The 18,768-nt window shown below is 40.8% G+C and overlaps 1 protein-coding gene across 1 annotated transcript; it reads right to left on the reverse strand.

Moving 5' to 3' along the window:
- Nucleotides 1-10,200: 10,200 nt before the first annotated feature.
- On the reverse strand, nucleotides 10,201-18,534 carry LOC140282547 (protein NLRC3-like). The gene is made up of 6 exons (XM_072377003.1): nucleotides 18,261-18,534; nucleotides 14,918-16,787; nucleotides 14,655-14,825; nucleotides 12,550-12,723; nucleotides 12,420-12,466; nucleotides 10,201-10,778 (listed from the first exon to the last, which is right to left on the reverse strand). The coding sequence occupies exons 1-6, from the start codon at nucleotides 18,532-18,534 to the stop codon at nucleotides 10,201-10,203; spliced, it is 3,114 nt and encodes a 1,037-aa protein (XP_072233104.1).
- Nucleotides 18,535-18,768: the final 234 nt, after the last annotated feature.

The following is an 18,768-nucleotide window of genomic DNA, read 5'->3' on the forward strand; positions in this document are numbered from 1 at the left end:
TAACCCCTTAACGTTTTTACGTCTCGGGATGTTTCATACTTCAGAACAAATCTGGGATTTTCCTCAGCCCCCCTTTATATTTACCTAAATATGCCAATCAAGGATACAATCAGAACTGTGGACACAGTAAACACTTATGTCAAACCAGTCACAAATACAAAAATGTGACAATGTCATCTATAAAGCCTCACAGTATTCTAAGAAAAGATACAACTCTAACAAAAACGGTCCTGTTACGTTGGCAAGGGTCCAGTTTGTGTACCCCAATAAAATAGTTAGTATACAACAAGTCTTACGCCCACATAGACACTGATGACTCAAAATTTCCGTCAGATGCTTATTTTTCCGCACATTCTTGATCATAACTTGAGTTAACGTGCATGTATTAGCCACACCGTGATACTGAAACAGCTCTTTAACCTTTTGACTGGCATCTTACTTGTTCCGATAGATGACTGTTTACCCCATAGACATAATATACTAATATAGTATATATACTAGTACATTTACCCTGTCTGCTGGGAAAAAAAGTAGGTGCGAAAGTATCTTCACTTACTCTTATGTGTGAGGCTCGAACCAGTTGTGGCGGATTTTACTTTGGAGTGGCGCATTGAATAGCAAATGAAATTCTGAAAACAACGGTATGCTTCTGACGTCAGAGGGGGACAGTAATGATGACTGGACGAAGCCTCTGAAGAGGAAATCGGTCAATTATATGTGACCTCAGAATTGAAGCTAAGTTGTGGTTGGAAAAGTCTTCAGTCTTTTTCTTGCTTGTGCTATATTCCCAATGGCATCTCACCAGATGAGTACTCATATCTGTAATTAATCAGTTCCTGCTGATAAACACAACTTGTGTTTTGCTTTTGTGTACAAATTTCAGAGTAATATATTTCAGCAGGACTTCTGTTTTGTGTGTTTAGCCAGGGGCCCACTAATCCAGGAAAATGATATTTTCATTATGTTTTCACTCTCTGTTATAACACATCCCATCATGTTTTCCCTACCCTAATCAAGTAGTTTTTAATGTCTAAACTTGATCATGTAAATTACCTATCTATCTCTCACACCAAAATGACTCATGGAGTTCTGCAGAGTTCTGTGCTTCGACCGATCATTTTCACATCGTACATGCATCCATTAGACAATATTATCAGACAGCAGGGCTTCAATTTGCATTGCCATACGGTTGATACTCAGCTACACTTACCCATAAAGTCAGAAGAAATCAATCAATTGGTTAGACCACAAGTATTTCTTAAAAACATGAAAAGCTGGATGATTATGAATTTTTTCCATGTGGACCCATCACTCGCGGGGGGGGAGTTTGAGGTTGGGTGCAGTGTGAGCAGGCCGAGGCAGGGGCCTGGGCGTGCCGATCCCTGGTGTTGCAAACTGGCTCTACATGGAATGTCTCTTCGCTGGTGGGGAAAGAACCTGAGCCGGTGCGAGAGATGGAGCAGTACCAACTAGATATGGTTGGGCTTACCTCCAAACACAGCATTGGCGCTGGAACCAAACTCCTGGAGAGGGTTTGGACTCTCTCATACTCCAGGGTCCCATGGAGGGGCCCATTGGGCAGGTGTGGGGATACTCACAAGCCCCCGGCTGAGCGCCTCCATGGTAGTGTAGTGTAATACATGAGTTCGTAAACATCATTGTAGTATCGTTTTGGGAGATCTTTATTGTTAGGGTCAGTTCAGCCAAATCACTTAATAACACCTGGATATGTTTAGCCTGCTTTAAAGTACTTGGCCCTTGCTGTAACAAAAAGAGTCACAAGGTCAATTTACAACTATTACTTTCCTTTCCAAACTGTCACTACCATGAAGCAAGAAACCAGGTTAATCACAAACCAATTAATCTTCGTGGTAAACTACTCGCATTGAAGCACAACTGCACCTAATGCCAGACTTGAGTAGCTAATAGGCCTCAGGGATTGGCAGGTCAGTATGAAGAACATTTCAACCCGTGAAGCCAGTTCCCATAAAGGAGGAGGAGTCAGGACCATGCAGCCAATCCCAGATGGAGATCCGTACAGTCGAGCCAGCCAATCCGAAACCACACACTATGAATACAAGGACAGAATCCTGGGGATGTGTGATGTAGAACCAATTCAAGTGACACAAATGAGATTTAAAAATCACGATTGGCTTTCTGTGTCCACACAGCCCTGGAAATATCAGGAGTCACATCACCGGGGAAAAACGATACTGATTCAATTTAACGCTACTGATTCAATTTAACATGGTAATGTGAATGTAGCCTTATTTAGGAACTCAAAGTCTCTACCATTTTCCATGACTAATGCAGCCTGTAATGCATCACGTACATTACACATGATAGAGGATCTTTCTTCAAAACAGCATCACCTACCCATGAGTGACTTTAGGGGACATTAGATATTATACACCCCTCCAAACTGGAATTCTGCCTGGCAGACATGGTCAGTTATGTGTCCCAGTGGATCCCATGTTAATATCGAGTGTGTATGGTGTATTGTTTCAAGCAGCACCTATATATGTAGCTAATAAAAAGCCTGGTTCACCGCAGGAGGGAAAAAAAGAATGAGTATTTTATCGCTTAGATTTATCAGGTGGACAAAAATCATGACTTCAGATGGAGGATAATGTTGCTCTGTAACTGCCACATCAGATATCAACATGTCAGTGATATGTCAGTTTTGTGTTCACACCTTTGCTGCCCTCAAAGTGCCATGGAAATCTGATATTGCAGGTTTGTATGCTCACTTCTATTTCTATTTCAGATCTCTCTGTTCAGTGAGCCAATTTATTTAGTCCTCTCCTCCAGAGACAAGGTTTTCCCTGCTCTGATTCACATCATCTGCGTGCACATGTGTGTGGGGGTGTGCTTGTGTGCTTCTCTAATAATCATCCACAATTACGTCCCAGCAGAACAGATAGGAAGAGGTGGGTGAAAGCTATCAGAAGGAAGCCATTGATATGGTAATATCTGTCTCTCTTCCACAGGCTTACTGCAGTGTGACAGCAGGAGAATAGAAAGATTTCATTTTCTGTCTCACAAACCTCTCATTACAGCACAAGACCGAAAGCACTCATTAAAGGCAGAGAGGAGAGAGTTCAATCACTTCTGATTAGGGTTTTCTTTGTTTTGGTCTTTTTTGTTATTCATCTATTTACTTTGATGCTTTGGGTGGTTTTGAGTCTTTGAAATGTCTGATTTTAGAGAGCTGAACCAGATCAAATGTGCCTGTTTAGACTGAACTGATTGCTTGGATTGTCGTATTGACCATCTTTCTACGTGACTTTTTGTTGTTTTCTTTTGTTTTATTGTCTTTTTTTTAATTATTAAATGACCAATTTCTCACTTCAAGTCTAAATTAAAATCTATTTGGTGTTTCACTTTTTTGTTGTTGTTGTTGCTCTGGTCATGTTTGTTCTTCCTTTATTGCAGTTTTTGATTTCCTGTTTAGATTTTTATTTATTTAAAAAGATTTTCTTTGAGAGGACATCATCTCTTAGTTTTTTTAACTAAAACAAACAAAATGAATACTCATCTCAGTGAAATATGGTCCCCTATGCCTACATAAAGCTGTCCTCTGGCAGCACATGGGTAAGAAACAAAACTCTGCAAGGACGTCTGAACTATTTTTTAAGGGGGGGGCGCACACTTGCATGCAGTCATAAGAAAACTAGAATGGATGAACACGGCAGCTTTATTGTTAAGAAAATGAAACTTGGTTGAAATGTTAAGCAGGGTGGAGACATCTCTCTCATCCATAAGGTCACTGCGAGCGTTAATGGCCAAATGTGTTAGACTCTCCTGCACCATGGTGTTGCGCAGACAGGTTTTCAGCCTGCGCGAGGCTGAGAAAGAGTGTTCAGATGCTGTGACAGATATGGGCAGGGCCAGACAGAGCTTAATGAGCTTCTCCACCTCTGACAGCACGGAGCGGGTTTGGGGCTTCAAGGTTTGCAGGATGGACGCAACATCCTGGGTGGTGCTAACTTTTCGTCCCCTTCACACATCCCTTAGTATGTCCACTTCAAGGCTTAGCCGCTCTCGTGGAATGGGGGTCAGTTCTGGGGAACCCACATCCACTCGTTTTCCCTGAGCCGCCTCAAGAACTGGCTGCTCTCGCCCTGGGCTGCTGTATGTTGTCTGGCAGGCCGCATTTCACAACAAAAGCATAGATCTTTGCATTAATTATATGAAAGGGATAAATGTAAGTCAGACAAATTTAGTTTGAATTAAGAGTTTTTCTTTTTTTAAAGCATAATGCAGGGTAGGGGTAGGGAGGCTGATGGGGAGCAGGGGGGGCGGTTGGAAGGGGGCCGCACCCCCACACCCCTAGTTCCAACCCATGTTTCCCATTCAGTACAAGACAAAAAACTCATTGAAAATATATTTGTCAAGTGTATATATGTTGATATTTCTGTTGGATTTGATGTTTCTAAATTTGATCAATTGGTTTCGAAGCCTAGGTTTGATACTCTCACGGTTTATTTTCCATTTTACGTCTTGTCTCGTCATTTTCTGTTTTATTTTGAAAGATCACTAATCTTGTCCTCTCGTTTCAGGTAACTTGCCCTTCCTCCCGTGTCATGCGTCTGATTGTCTTCCCTGATTCCAAGTGTTTCCACCTGTTCCCCTTGGTCCCTCATGTGTTTAAATAGTCTGCGTTTCCCTTGTCTTGTGCCAGTATGTTGTCTCTGTTCGAGCGTCATTACCAGCCGCCTCGACTTGTTTGCCACAGATCCCACGAGCCTGCAGTGAGCGACTCTCCTGCAGCGCACCTTGCCTTGTAATTTATTTCATAGCCTTAGTTTATTCATTGTCACGGTAAGTTCCATAGCTTTGTTTGTCCATTTTCACGGAGTGATTTTTCGTTGTAACCATTCATAGTCGCCTCCGTTAAAGGAGAGCCTTTCAGTTAAAGTTTTATAGAGCCTCTGTTTTTTAAAGTGTGCCTTTGTTTTATTCCGCCTCACTTTGAGAGCGTGACTTTGTTTTGTTAAGAGTTCATAGCTTTTGGTTTTCCTCCCGTTGTGGAGAGATTTTAAGTTTGTTAACTTTCATTGCCGCACTCCTCCTCCACTTCAGTTACAGATGAGAGCGCTTAGGCGTTTTATAGCCCCCTTTCGTTTGCGCTGCGGGAGATCGCCCTGCTGTGATCTTGTCTTGATAATAAAACCATCTTAGACCCTGCATCTGCGTCCTGAATCCCTCTCTGGTAACTGTCAGATACTTTTGTTCTAATTCCTGATATATTCATGCTTTTGCTTTATTTGGAAAGCCCAGTTTAAAACTGCATTCACAGACAACAATGGTTATGAGTAAACAATAAGGGCAATAAATGTGTTTTGTTTAAGTGGTGACAAGACGATTTTCAGTGTTTAAGATAAATATTCGCTAATATTTACTGATAATATCCACATAATGCAGTGCCCAGAAGTTGTGCTAAATTCACTTACATGTATTTCTATTAGACTAGGCTAGGGATATTTTTTGTATGGGCTTATGATTTGGATTATTCATATTATTATAATTACCCTTATTCAACCAAGCCTCGTAAAGATCTCTTTTGCATGAGTGTTCCATCCAAGAGCAGTAACAGCACAGTTAAAACACATAAATACAGGCACTTGACAAAAACAGAAGAATTATCATGGTATTTGGCATGGCTAAGCATTTGTTCACATTCTGTGAATGACAAAAGAAATGAAAACTTAGGCAATGTCAGACTGGATCTGGAAACCCAGTGTGAGAAGTTGGCTAAAACTCAATGCAGAGTTGCATTTTGCATCTCTGAAGGTGCCCTCGGCTCCAGTAGGTTGCGCACGATGCAAATGTAATCAGATAATCTGTATGAGGCTCTCTACAAATGAAAATATGCCTGGGCAGCTTGTTGTGACCACAGATTTCATTGTCTGTGGATGCCAGACTTTTGGAACAGTCCTCATTACAACGCCTGCTCACAGTTGTCTGTGTGCGTTTCAGCAAACGAGTATTAACTAAGCTAAGTTAGAGGTTAGAGCTCTACCCATACCACTATAACACTAGAAACTGCATCTGATAACTGGCTACATGGGTCTTGTGTGAGATTCACTCAGTTCTATGGTCTCTTTCTTTAACTGTTGGTTTTTAAAATGTCACAGGTAGAATTTTTTGGTTTGACATTCCTTTTAGTTTTCCAGCTTTTATAAGATACCTTTTACATCTTTTTTTCTCTTCTTTGCTTATGTTTCTCCCCCACTAAGACTGCTTTGCACCAGGGAGCTGAAGCAGAAAATATCCAACACAGCCATGGTGACAGGCTTGTTTTTGTTGCCACGGTTACCCCGAAGCCAGTCAGATTGTTTTGGGTTTTGTTTATCTCGTCAGTCTTTGTCACTTCAGGTTTTAGAGTCTGACAGGATTATAAAATCCTGAACAGACACGCACACAACACTAAGATTAAGTAAAATTGAAGGCTTCAGAGTCACTGTATAAATCAGGTGGTGTTAAACCCAAAACATACCCTTAACACACGCGCACTCAGAATGACACAAAGCCTCACAGATGAAAGAAAACATACACCAGCAACTTTGGATTACCAGCACAGGCTGAATGTGTGTGTGTGTAAATGATTCTCCAGATGAAGCATCCAAGTAAATGTGAACAGGTCCTCCACACACTTAATATTGCTTTTTAAAACCCAGATACTGGTTTGCAAAACAATTCCAACAGAAACTGAGCTGAACTGATCAGATTTCCTGCACCAGCCCTGTACTCATCCCTCCTCAGAAAACCCGCCATAGTACATGTTCAACTCGTGAGTGGCAGATTTTACCCAATATACAATTAGTCGTTAAAAATGACAGAATAACGAGTTGAAGCAGTTAGAAAAAAACAGAAGTGCAGAGTTTTGTTTTCATCCTGGAAAAAGAAAACCAAGGCTGATGGATGAATTGCCTCCACTGCCACTGTCGTCATGTATGATTCTGTGGATTTCTTACGTGAGTCCATTGCTTTGGCTACAATTCCAAACTAAAGAACTGAGCTCTCGGCTGTGGATTCCGAGACACCTGCCTGCTCACCACCTGCCTGCTCGGCCCACCGTTGACTCAGTACCTTCTTCACCACAGCCAGCACCCTCCCTTCCACTCTGACTCATGCTTGCAACCTCACTCTCCTCTCAGAGTAACCTGTTCTCCTGGCTCCACACACTGGCTCATCGCTGCACCTACCTTTTAATAAACCTTGTCTTTACTCAAATCTCTGAGTCTGCATCTGCTCGAGTCAGCCCAGCTTTCATCGTGACACTTTTAATTTTGAATTTTGAACCTATCCAACCTATCAGCAGTTTGCAAAACTTTTTTTCTTTTCATTTATGCAAACAAACAAAACGTAAAAATGCACAAAAGGAGTGATTACAGTTTTAACAGGTGAAAAAGGCAGACACTGATCCTCGAACGTGCTTTTGTGTTGTCGATGAGCTTCTTCTTGTTGAGGGTCTGACTTCTCAGTAGTGACGGATACAGTGACGTTCTGGTCACTAACTTTCTTTCTTCCCCACTGCTCAGTCAGCAGTTGCCATGGTAATGAGAAGCCATCTCATGAACAACCACAGGAAGGGGAAAGATGTGCATGCATACTATGAGCTACAGAGCAGGCTGATACAAACTGGTTCAAACTGAATATATCAAACGGAACTATTGTAGGAAGACAATACCCAAACTTTGTGTAAACAAGAATCAAAACACATACTGCTTTGTTGGCAGGGATTTCTTCATCCATGTTGCCACATGCTTTGTCCATTAGTGCAGATTAAGCGATGGATTGTAGGGTGTGGTGACTTAAATTTGAACTGTTTTCTCTTTATTTCATTATAACTAATTCGGCTTTTATCCCATGAAATGGCCAGCAGAGTGCTGCCTCTGTGTAAGAACAAGTTATTCCTGTGTGAAAGTATGAGTTTATTTCATTAATCTTCTTAAAAAAGCCGAACAGTCCACGTCAGATATTTTCATCAACTCAACAAACAGGGTTTTTCTCTCCAGAGCCGCCTCGTGCATTGGATCAACGAGAAGATTCTGGTGCAATCTGTTGGTTTCCTTAGCTAGGCTACTTTTTCTAATTGGCTTTGTATGAATTGGGCTAATTTGGAATTTAATTCATTTGATTTGATTGGATTATGACTGGATTACAATGAATTGGATTGTATCTTTGAGGTGCCTTGAGATGACGTTTGTTACACACTGCCTGGCCAAAAAAAAGTCGCCACCTACAAAAAAAGGTCACTCTAATATTTCGTTGGACCGCCTTTAGCTTTGAGTACAGCACTCATTTTGTGTGGCATTGTTTCGATAAGCTTCTCTAATGTCACAAGATTTATTTCCGTCCAGTGATGCATTCATGTTTCACCAAGAGCTTGTGTTGATGATGGGAGAGTCGGATCACTGCGCAAAGCCTTCTCCAGCACATCCCAAAGATTCTCAATGGGGTTAAGGTCTGGACTCTAGCAAATTGAAGCCTTTTTTTTTCGATTAGCCTCACTGATTAGTGGTTTTCTGTTCAGCTGTTCAGTCCCCATCCCTTGAGTTCCCTTTGCAATGTGAGTGTTGAAATGCTCTTATTTTCACTATTAGACATTGCCCTGAGTTCTACTGTTGTTTTTTCTGCGATTTGATTTCAACAAACGTTTATTCATTTGATCGCCGACCACATTTCTCCCTCAAAGATGATGGTTCCCCACTATCCTTCCAGTTTTTAATAATGCGTTGGACAGTTCTTAACCCAATTTTAGTAGTTTCTGCTATCTCCTTAGATGTTTTCTCTGCTTGATGCATGTCAATGATTTGACCCTTCTCAAACAGACTAACATCTTTTCCGCGACCACGAGATGGGTCTTTCAACATGGTTGTTTAAGAAATGAAAAGCTACGCATTGCATCAGTTGGGGTTAAATAACTTGTTGCCAGCTGAAAGATAATCACCCGTGCAGTAATTGTCCAGTAGGAGGCTCTTACCTATTTGCTTAGTTAAATCCAGGTGGCGACTTTTTTTGTCCAGGCAGTGTAATTTGGCAGTATATAAATAAAACTGAATTGAATTGCACAATTTTCAGCAAATCATAACTCTTTAAGTGGTTCATAATCAGTATTGGAAATACTGGCTGTATTTTCTTCTTTCACAAAACATTAAGGCAAGGCAAATTTATTTATCTAGCACAAGTCAACAACAAAGTCGTTTAAAGTTCTTGACATTAAACATTAAACACAATTTACAGTTAAAAAGTTAAAAAGAGAGAGAGGTTAAAACAGAAGGATTAGTGTTATTAATCAAAGTTCTTCACTTCAAATGCAGGGGGGAACATCAAAATCCGCAATGCCCATTCACAGGCCTGAAACTGCACTAGAGTTGAGATACCGCAGTTCACGACTTTAGTTTCCAGCCCCGCACCACAACATTTCGCTTTACAAATGCTTGACATTTTTGTGGGCTTTTGAAGGCATCTTTGTGGCCTCTTTAATATGACAAAAAATTCATGCATATTTCTGCACGTGTACAGGACTCACAAAGAGAGCTGTTACACATTTATGGTCCATAAAAATTGACACCAGCTGCTCTGTGTTTAGTTCTCAGTCTGTTCCTGATGACCTGAGAGGTCTTGAAGATTAAAAACATACCAAAAGATCTGCGATGTACATTGGCCCCCAACTTTTAAAAACTTTACTTGGCCCCCTTAAAACTTTTTAAAAAATGAATAAAATAAAAGGAGAATTTCTAAATTGTAAAACCATAGACTATGAGCAAATGCACTGGACCTTTAGTAGTTTATCTTATTGTCCAGCAGAGGGCGCTCTAGAATTATCTTGACTTAATGCATGGTAACCCCTCAGTAAAATTAATTCAAGTTAGCTAAATTTAGATAAAAAATGAAAAAACATGAGCAAGGTTTGGGGTTTTAAAACAATGCCAACCTGACTTTTCTGGAGATATCAGATGAGTATCAGATAGTCTTCATCACCGAATCGTTTGTCAGTTGTCATTGATGGTTTTTTTTGTTTTTATAAATGCCAAATCAGTGTTTCACGAATCATACCATTGAAACTTAAACTGCTTTCGAGATCAATCCGTTTTGAGTTCTTTTTCTGTACAAAACTAATTCTCATTGTCAAAATGTTTTAGAAATTAAGTGAAATCGATTTATATAGGAAGACCCACTGCAAAGCAATTACACTTCAGTGTCGCTATCGTCCACCTCACATAGAGACAGAGACGAATCTTCACATTCAAATCCAGACGCAAATCCAAACCCAAAGGCAGGATAAAGGGGCTCCATGAAAGTGGAGTTGAAAGTGTGGAGGGGGACCAGTGAGCACAACTCCACCATGTAGAAGGATAGAGTCCCAGCAGGCCAGTCCAGAAACACAGCCACTTTGTTGCATTCAGAAGGCACTGGAGGAATAATAGCTGTATTTCTGTCATCATGCCGGACAGAGAAACTCCCATCATCGTTGCAAAGCAGCATCCAGGAATGATCATTTGCTCCCAGACAGCCGTCAGTGCCCTCTCCCTTCCGTCTGATTCCTCTGTATGTCACCCCTATATAAACCTTTCCCTTCCACTCAACCTCCCAGTAACAGCGACCATTTAGACCAGAGCTGCACAGCACCTGCCGCCAGCAGTTGAATCTCTCTGCGTGATGACCATAGCGCTCCTCAGTTTGAACCGTTGTCACCTTCAGGCAGTTGTCTGACAGTTTCAGCTTTTGGTGAACTGTGTTTTTGTCCAGTGCGAGTTTACAGAAATCTGATTGGCAAAATGGGAAAATGGGACAAAAATGTAGCCATGTAACCATCTCAGTAAATCAAAAACCAGTCACCTGCTAGTTAGGTTAGCACATAGGAATATAAAATGATTGCACTAAAAGAAGTGTTCAGCAAGGACAGTCTCTACAAGTGTTTTACAAAGTAATCATTCAGTTGTAATTTGTACACACTGTACTGTTAAGGCAATTAATGTACAAAATGAACAGCATTCTTAGGATAATTAAACATAGTATGTATAACTTATGTACAGCTGTGGCCAAAAGTTTTGATGTGGTTGATCTTATCTGGTTGAATGAAGTATGAGGATTGTTACTGGACAGATCAAGCAACATGACCCCGTTGACTGGCTTGTCTGGTGTAGAAGTTATAGACTCTGCATGCAGGAAGGATGATTTAAAATGCGTTCTGCATGTTGAAAAATCATACAAGATTCTCAAATCTGTCTCCCCAGCTTTTATCATTAATCCTGCTAGCATGCTATAGTTTCATACCACCGACTGGGTATAAAACAGATGGATGAACTGAACCAACATGAAGAGCCCTTGATATCTATCCATTCACCAGCAGGACTTGACTCCCGTGGCTTTTCTTTTCCTTTGCTAGTTTAAGTTTATTTTTCAACAAAATGTTCATTTTGTACTAATGAATAATAATGGTTTGGTCCTACTGTATTTAGAGTAAAGCTGAAGTTTAACGTGGGGTGTGCTGAAGGATGTGACTACAAAGCTATTGACCCTTTTGGTGTGTAAAGTTTTTTCTAGTCAGCTCAATTCACCCATTGGACAAGGCAGTGTCCACACGAATACTCATTTTTACAAATGCAGCCTTTTCCAAGCATTTGTGCATTTTTCCCACATGCAAACAGTTTTTAGCTTCAGCAAACAAATATTTTAAAGACTCCAGCCCTGTTTTCAGTGTTCATGTAGACGGGGTATCTAGGGTTTTTGGCTTGCCTGTCAAATTTTGCACTGCAATCTCCTTTGTTTGTTCTCAGCTTTGACCTGACAAAAGAACACCAGTAAGATGTTAGTGGTGGTGATAACCTTTTAAACAGGACTTCTTACGTTTGCACATAACTGTTTACTCTAAACAGTGTTACACACAAAGAGGGAAGTGTCTGAGTGCGCAACGCAGAACAGGTCACTGCTAATCCAACACAGAAGCTCTGCCAACGTTGCTGGTTTAAGATGAAACTGGATGGGCCCTCTACTTAGTCTGCGACTCTGAGATCTAAGTGGTAGTAGCTTCAAAATAACGACTGAAATTTCTGTTCTTCTAAAGTGAGCTGCTTCACCTTGCTGTCAGAAATGTTGTGCACGACGCTGGACTATTTAGAAGGCTAGGGGAGGTCACACTTAAAGGCTGACATCTTTGGAGTAGGACTATTACAGTATCTGGATCACAGGCTGTGGGTCATTGACGGTATCATGTTTTGAAGTGGTTGCGGCATACTGAATTATTCAGGGGAAACTAACCATTTCCCCCATTTTTGATGAAAGAGCAAGGATCTGATCTATTGTTTTGCTGATTGACAGAAACTTTTCGAATGTTGTGCCATTTGTTGTTGAGCTCTGTGAACATTTTGATTTCATGGTGTTCTGTATGCATACTCTGCACTTACATTTCTTCAGACCTGGTTTCATGCGTTGCTCTCCACAATGTTTGAGGCTAGAGGAAGAACCAAAGTCAGTCAGACTGATGATTAAGCACTTAAAGATTGTGACAGAGAATTATTTCTGGGAGCAGCATACTTGAGAATCTCAAGTTTCCAGTGTGGATCATCTCGTCCAGCAGACAACAGACTTGCTCCTAAGTCTCCTGGATGATTGTAACTCAGGTCCAGCTCCTTCAGGTGTGACGGGTTGGACTTTAGAGCTGAAGCCAGATGAGTACAGCCTTCTACTGTGATCATACAACCTGATAGTCTTAATAAAAACAAACATAATGTTTACATTATTAACTAATTAAGTTATATTGTCGTTTATGTAACCTTTGCATGTTCCCTAATTCCCTAAAAGTGTTGGATAAGTCAGGATGAACCAATACAAAAATCCCTCAGTATCATTACTGCCATCCTATGCAAACCATCCATCCATTTTCTAAAAGCAGTAAGGGACTCTAGCCAACCTTAAAGGGGAACCCCGGTATTTTTAAACCTAGACCTTATTTCTGGCATGAAATACGTTTATCTACTCACTGAGAACAGTTTGGCGAAAGTCGGCGTCCTTCGGAAGATATTTAGATAACTCGCAATCCATATAATGAAGTGAACTGGGCTTAGACGATGCATCCTCTAAATAAGGCATTATCTGTCTTTATTTCACCAATACTTTAAGACGAATGAATGAACGAACGTGTACTATAGCTCTGTTAGCTCTACTGGGGCCACACTGCTTCAATAATGTTGAGGTCCGGGCTCTGGGGAGGATTCATCCCTCCATAAGACCTGTTGCCACTGATTTTCAGTCCACTTCTTGTGTCATTTGGCATAACTCAGCCTTTTCTCCCTGTTTCCCTTCCTTAAGAACGGCTTCTTGACAGCCACCCTTCCATGGAGACCATTTCTGATGAGGCTTGGGCCAACAGTAGATGGATCAGCTGAAGGTCCAGATGCATCTCTCAGGTCCTGTGTCGGGTTCTTTTTAAGCCACATTTCCTATAACGGGCTTATAGTAAGGCTTTGACAAGCGCCCAGCCACTGGGGAGCACGAGTCAGTGTATTTTTTGATTTCTTGTGCCGGTACCAAGCCCGGATAAATGGCGAGGGTTGCGTCAGACAGAGCATCCGGCATAAAAAATGTTCCAAATCAATAATGCGAGATTGACGCTGTGGCAACCCCTGATAAAGGGACAGGCCGAAAGAAGAAGAAGAAGAAGAAAAAGAAGAAGAAGTAAGGCTTTGGCAGACAGAAAAGGGTGGAAAGTAGGGATGTGAAATCGGCCCTGTCTTCAGATCATGGCCACTGTCGATCGCCGATAGACAACCCGATCGAAAATCACTCCATCCCTATTGCACCTATTATTTATTTATAAATATAGGTTTTGCACCACATCTGCACAGATAGAAGTGTCCGTGGCTCAAAATGTTATTTTGGTTTGGTTATTTGTGTGAGGAGCATTTCATTTATGCACACTGATCCCTCAATTTAATAAAGTTATTGCTGTTCAAATATATGTGTGAATTATTTATTTTTTGACTAAAAAGAAAGATAATATAGCAAACCACTTGTGGCGCAGAGAAAGTGTTTAGTAAGCAAGCAAGAAGATGAAGAACAGAGGAGACAAAGAGCTGCGTCCACGGCGCGCACCTCCAAAAAAAAGGGAGACTTTAGAGTTTCATATTCACTCCTCAGTTGCACAGATCAAAGGGCTCTGTATGCAGACATGTTGCTCCGTTAGAAACATTTTAAGTCCACAGTAAAGTGCAGGTTCTAGAGATTTATGGCATTAAATTAATTCAAGATCGCCTTAAAGCTCGCCATTTGAAAAAAACATCACCATCCTCCCTTCGATGGACGATCCGATAAAAAATCACTCCATCCCTAGTGGAAAGGGCCCACTGCTGTAAGGACTCAGCTTTGGTACAAGGGGCACAATCTATAAGATGAGCTGCAGATTTGTTCTAGTTCTGGCCAATTATTTTAGGTGTGGTAAAGAAAGACTTTTTGTCTCTCTCAGGTTAGAAAGGCCCCCTGCTTAGTTACCAAGTCAGAAACAATTAGTTTAACTTTTTTATTATTACATAAGCATTTCAGTTCCTATTGACATCTTAGATCTTTATGAATGTTAACCAGTTCAGCAAGTCAATCAGAAAAACTGAGGTTGAGGTTATTTAATCAGTGGAGTCAGTTGTTACCTGAGACCTTGCAGGGTACAGAGGAGACTCTCCAGTCCAGTAGATATAAGCTTCACCCCTGAGTCTCGCAGGTCATTGTCACTCAGGTCCAGCTCTCTTAGTGAAGACTGAGAGCTGAGAACAGAGGCCAGATTTCTACAGCTGTCCTCCAACAGATTACAGCCACTTAGCCTGAAAATGAAGAGAGTAATTGAAAAGGAAAAAAAGATAGGGATGCAACTACATGTAATGCAGTGAAGGCATGCAGTTTTTGAGGCACATACAGTGACTTGTTGGAGGCCTTCACAACTGGAAGCAACCACTGTAGACCCTCCTCTGAAGCAGAATATTTCTTCAAGTCAAACACCTCCAGAGCATCTTCAGACGACAATAAGATGAAGACCAGAGCTGACCAGTGAGAAGGAGAGACATTTCTAGATGAAAGACTTCCTGAACTCATGTACTGTTGGATCTCCTGCAGCAGAGAATCATCTTTCAGCTCTTTCAGACAGTAGAAGAGATTGATGCTCTTTTCTGGAGATGTGTTCTCCCTTATCCTTCTCTTGATGAGACTGATGGTTTCAGGGTGGTTCTGAAAATACTCTTTTCTTAACTTCAGCAGATGCTTGAGGAGATTCAGATTGGTCTGCAGGGAAAGCCCAAAGAGAAAGCGTAAAAACAAGTCTAAGTGCCCATTAGGACTGTTCAAGGCTTTGTCCAATGCAATTTTGTGGATATCAGTCATGGATTTCCTCTTCCACTGTGTTAAAGGACATTCTGGTTTTAGTTTTGGCTCAGAGAGTTTGTTCTTGTTCTTGTTAATGAGTGACATCACCACGTAAAGGGCAGCTAAATACTCCTGAAGGCTCAAATGGACAAAGCTGAACATTTTGCCCTTAGCATTGTCTGTCTTCCACCTTGGCACCTCTTTAAAGACCTCCGTGAAAACTCCAGAGTAAAGGGCGACTTGATGGAAATCAATGCCACTGCCTTTCAGGTCTTCTTCATAGAAGATTGGGTCATGTTTCTCTAACTGGTGAAAAGCTAGTTTTGCTAAGGACTTGATGTATTGAATGCTCTTCTTAATGCCATATTTTTCCTCTGCCAGTTTAATTTGATACAGCACAAATTCTGTGTACATGTCAGTCAGGGATTGTGGAAGCTCTGCTTTCATTCTGGTTTTCAGCACATCTTGTAAAACTGTAGCAGAGAGCCAGCAGAAGACTGGGATGTGGCACATGATGAAGAGGCTTCGTGATGCCCTTATATGGGAGATTATTCTGTTGGCTTCCTTCTTTTTTGGAAACTTCTTCTCAAAGTACTCCACCTTCTGTGAATCAGTGAATCCTCTCACAACAGTCATGCTGTCCACAAAGTCTCGAGGGATCTGATGAGCTGCTGCCGGCCGTGTGGTTATCCATATGCGAGCAGAGGGAAGCAGATTCCCCCTGATGAGGGCGGTCAGCAGCATTTCCACTGAAGACGACTGTGTAACATTGAAATCAGCAGGCTGGGTCTCACTTCGGTTAAAGTCCAGTTGAAAGCGGCTTTCATCCAGTCCGTCCAACACAAAGAGAAGTTTGAATTTACTTTTTTTAAAGTTACTGTTTCCTGATGTCTGCAGTTCTTTGAAGATATCATTAAGCTCCCCTTCCGTGATTGCATTGGTTTCCCAAATACAAATGTGGATTAGCTTTGCCAAACACAATCCTTCATCCCTCAATAAGTTCAGTTCACGGAACGTGAAAGGGAATATTAGATGTGTGTCCTGATTCTCTTTTCGTTCAGCCCAATCCAAAACGAACTTTCGCACAAGGAAAGTTTTTCCAATCCCTGCAACTCCAGTCGTCATCACTGTTCTTATGGGTCTTCCAGTTGGACATTCAAATATGTTACTTGGTTCTATTGGTTCCTCTGTGCCTGCCACTTTCCCATGTGTCATTTCCACCTGTCTGACCTCATGCTGTTCGTTGATGGGTGTCTCATAGCCCTGTGTGACGAACAGCTCTGTGTAAACATTAGCCAGACACCGCTCATCATTCCGCTCTGTCATGCCCTCTCGAACGCTCATAAACTTGCTGTGGAGATATGACTGTAGGCTGCATTGGTACTGTATGATCTTTTCTGAAGGCTCTGGCTCTTGAGTCGCCACACCTGTAAGTAACAAAATTACATCCAAAAAGGTGGAATTACTGGGCGCAGAACTGAATATCATTTTTAGACTAAATGTTTTGCTTAAAGCTTCTTGATTACATGATGTTGCAAGCATAAAACAACTAAAGATAAAGACATTGTAACCTTGGCGTCTGTTGATAAGAACTTTAACTGCTTGCTAAGTCACTTTCCCAAAGCAGAGAATCTATTTAAAGTCCCTAAATAAAAAGGTTTGCCTTTGTGGCTGTGCCATTGTGGCAAGTTTAGATTCTGAAGTACCAGAATGAAGCCGTTAGCAAAGCCAGGATTACAGTATGTAACCATCATAAAGGGACCAAGTGGCAATGTTGCAAAAGCATTATTTGTTTAGTTTCAAATCCACATTATTTTTTTCCACAATATATGTTTTTCGGGGAAAAAACATGCTTTAAAAACTATCTAGAAATATTTTTCTAGATAGTTTTGAAAGTTTTATGGCACGGTTCCCAATACAGGGAACTACTCAGAGCTTTAAGTACTGCACCCATTTGTTGCTTTTTCACACTTACTTCCTGCTGCTCAGCTTAGAGTCAAGTTTTCATAGCAATTGTGACTTCACAGGTTTAGTTTGATTAAGACTAGCTCTGCTGTGATTCTTCCATTAATTTGTCTCATTTGATGAAGTGTGAATGCAGGCCAATTAAAGAGACTGCTTAGCCATGTCTACAAATGAGGACAATCAAATTTCTTCCACCTCAGATCTTTTGTTGACAAGAGGACAATGGACAATAACTCCTGAACAGATAGATACAAACCTGTAATTTCTAATGGTTGTTCAGAAGTGTTCACTTTGCATACAAACTAAAGCACATTGAGAGTCATCTCAAGGGGGTGAGAGAAATGTGAAAAAGTTTAAAGTTTAAATCACACAACTGCCTTCATGTATTCATCTAAGTTTTTTTATGATCCAGGTTCATAAGTCAGTTGATCAATTAAATTGGTATTGAATTACTGAAATGTGCATAGTTTATTACATAGTAATAAAAACCTTTATTATAGTTTATTACATAGTAATAAAAATCTTTATTAAATTCTGTTCTAAAAGGTTTTTTCTTTTTATGAAAATGTTGAAAGTCAATTCTACTTGTAAAATTTCACTAAATATAGCCTTTCAGTCTCCTCTCTGTCTTTTTATTCAAAGTCAACTATCAGTATCAGCTTTTGTCACTGCCAGCTGTGGTGGCACCTGTAGGAGCTTTTATTGATCTATTCTTAGTTTGGACTCGTGGGGCTTCATGTCAATGGAGGCTCTAACTTATCGTCGTTACCTGAGCTGTCTTAGTGAGCTTTGCTTGATAGATCTTTTATGTGCTTAAGATTTTAAAATTGTAAATGTGAGGAAATCACATATTCTTTAAATTTAGCAACACATCACAAGAGCACAGTTTTAGATGCTCACTTTTTGTTGTACCTTTTCATTTTGCCAACACTCACCTTTTCCTTCTTCAGTTCTCTCTGTCAGGTATTTCACCAGATCATTCCTTTGTATCTTTGCCAAAACTGTTTTGGCCACCTCCACAGCTTCCTGGTTATAGTTCTGCACCATTAAAGTCACCACGTCTGTTACATCTGCCTTTTGCAGAAGACTCCTTGGGATTGGGGAGAAGCCATCACGGTAATGCAGTCCCAGCCACCATTTGAATTTGTAAAATTCCTTCGTCACCAGTTTTTCCAATGTTTCAAGGAGCTGTTCTTCAACAGTCACCATCTTTGCTACCTGATAAGATCAGAACAAATTTTCAGCATTACGTCAATTTAGTGGTGTAAACATTAGAATTTTATGTTATCAAGTTATCTCTACTGACAGACATCAGTTTAATTCTCTTGTATTTGTCCGTGACTGTGAAGCCATTTCTATAGTGTGGTGCTCATGCATCTCAACCATTTCAGTGTTCATACCATGGTAAAACTCTAAATATATTTTTTCTATCTTGGCAGTAAA

Source organism: Leuresthes tenuis, unplaced genomic scaffold, assembly GCF_036924035.1.
Source record: "Leuresthes tenuis unplaced genomic scaffold, fLeuTen1.0.hap1 SCAF_23, whole genome shotgun sequence".
Classification (NCBI taxonomy): domain Eukaryota; kingdom Metazoa; phylum Chordata; class Actinopteri; order Atheriniformes; family Atherinopsidae; genus Leuresthes; species Leuresthes tenuis.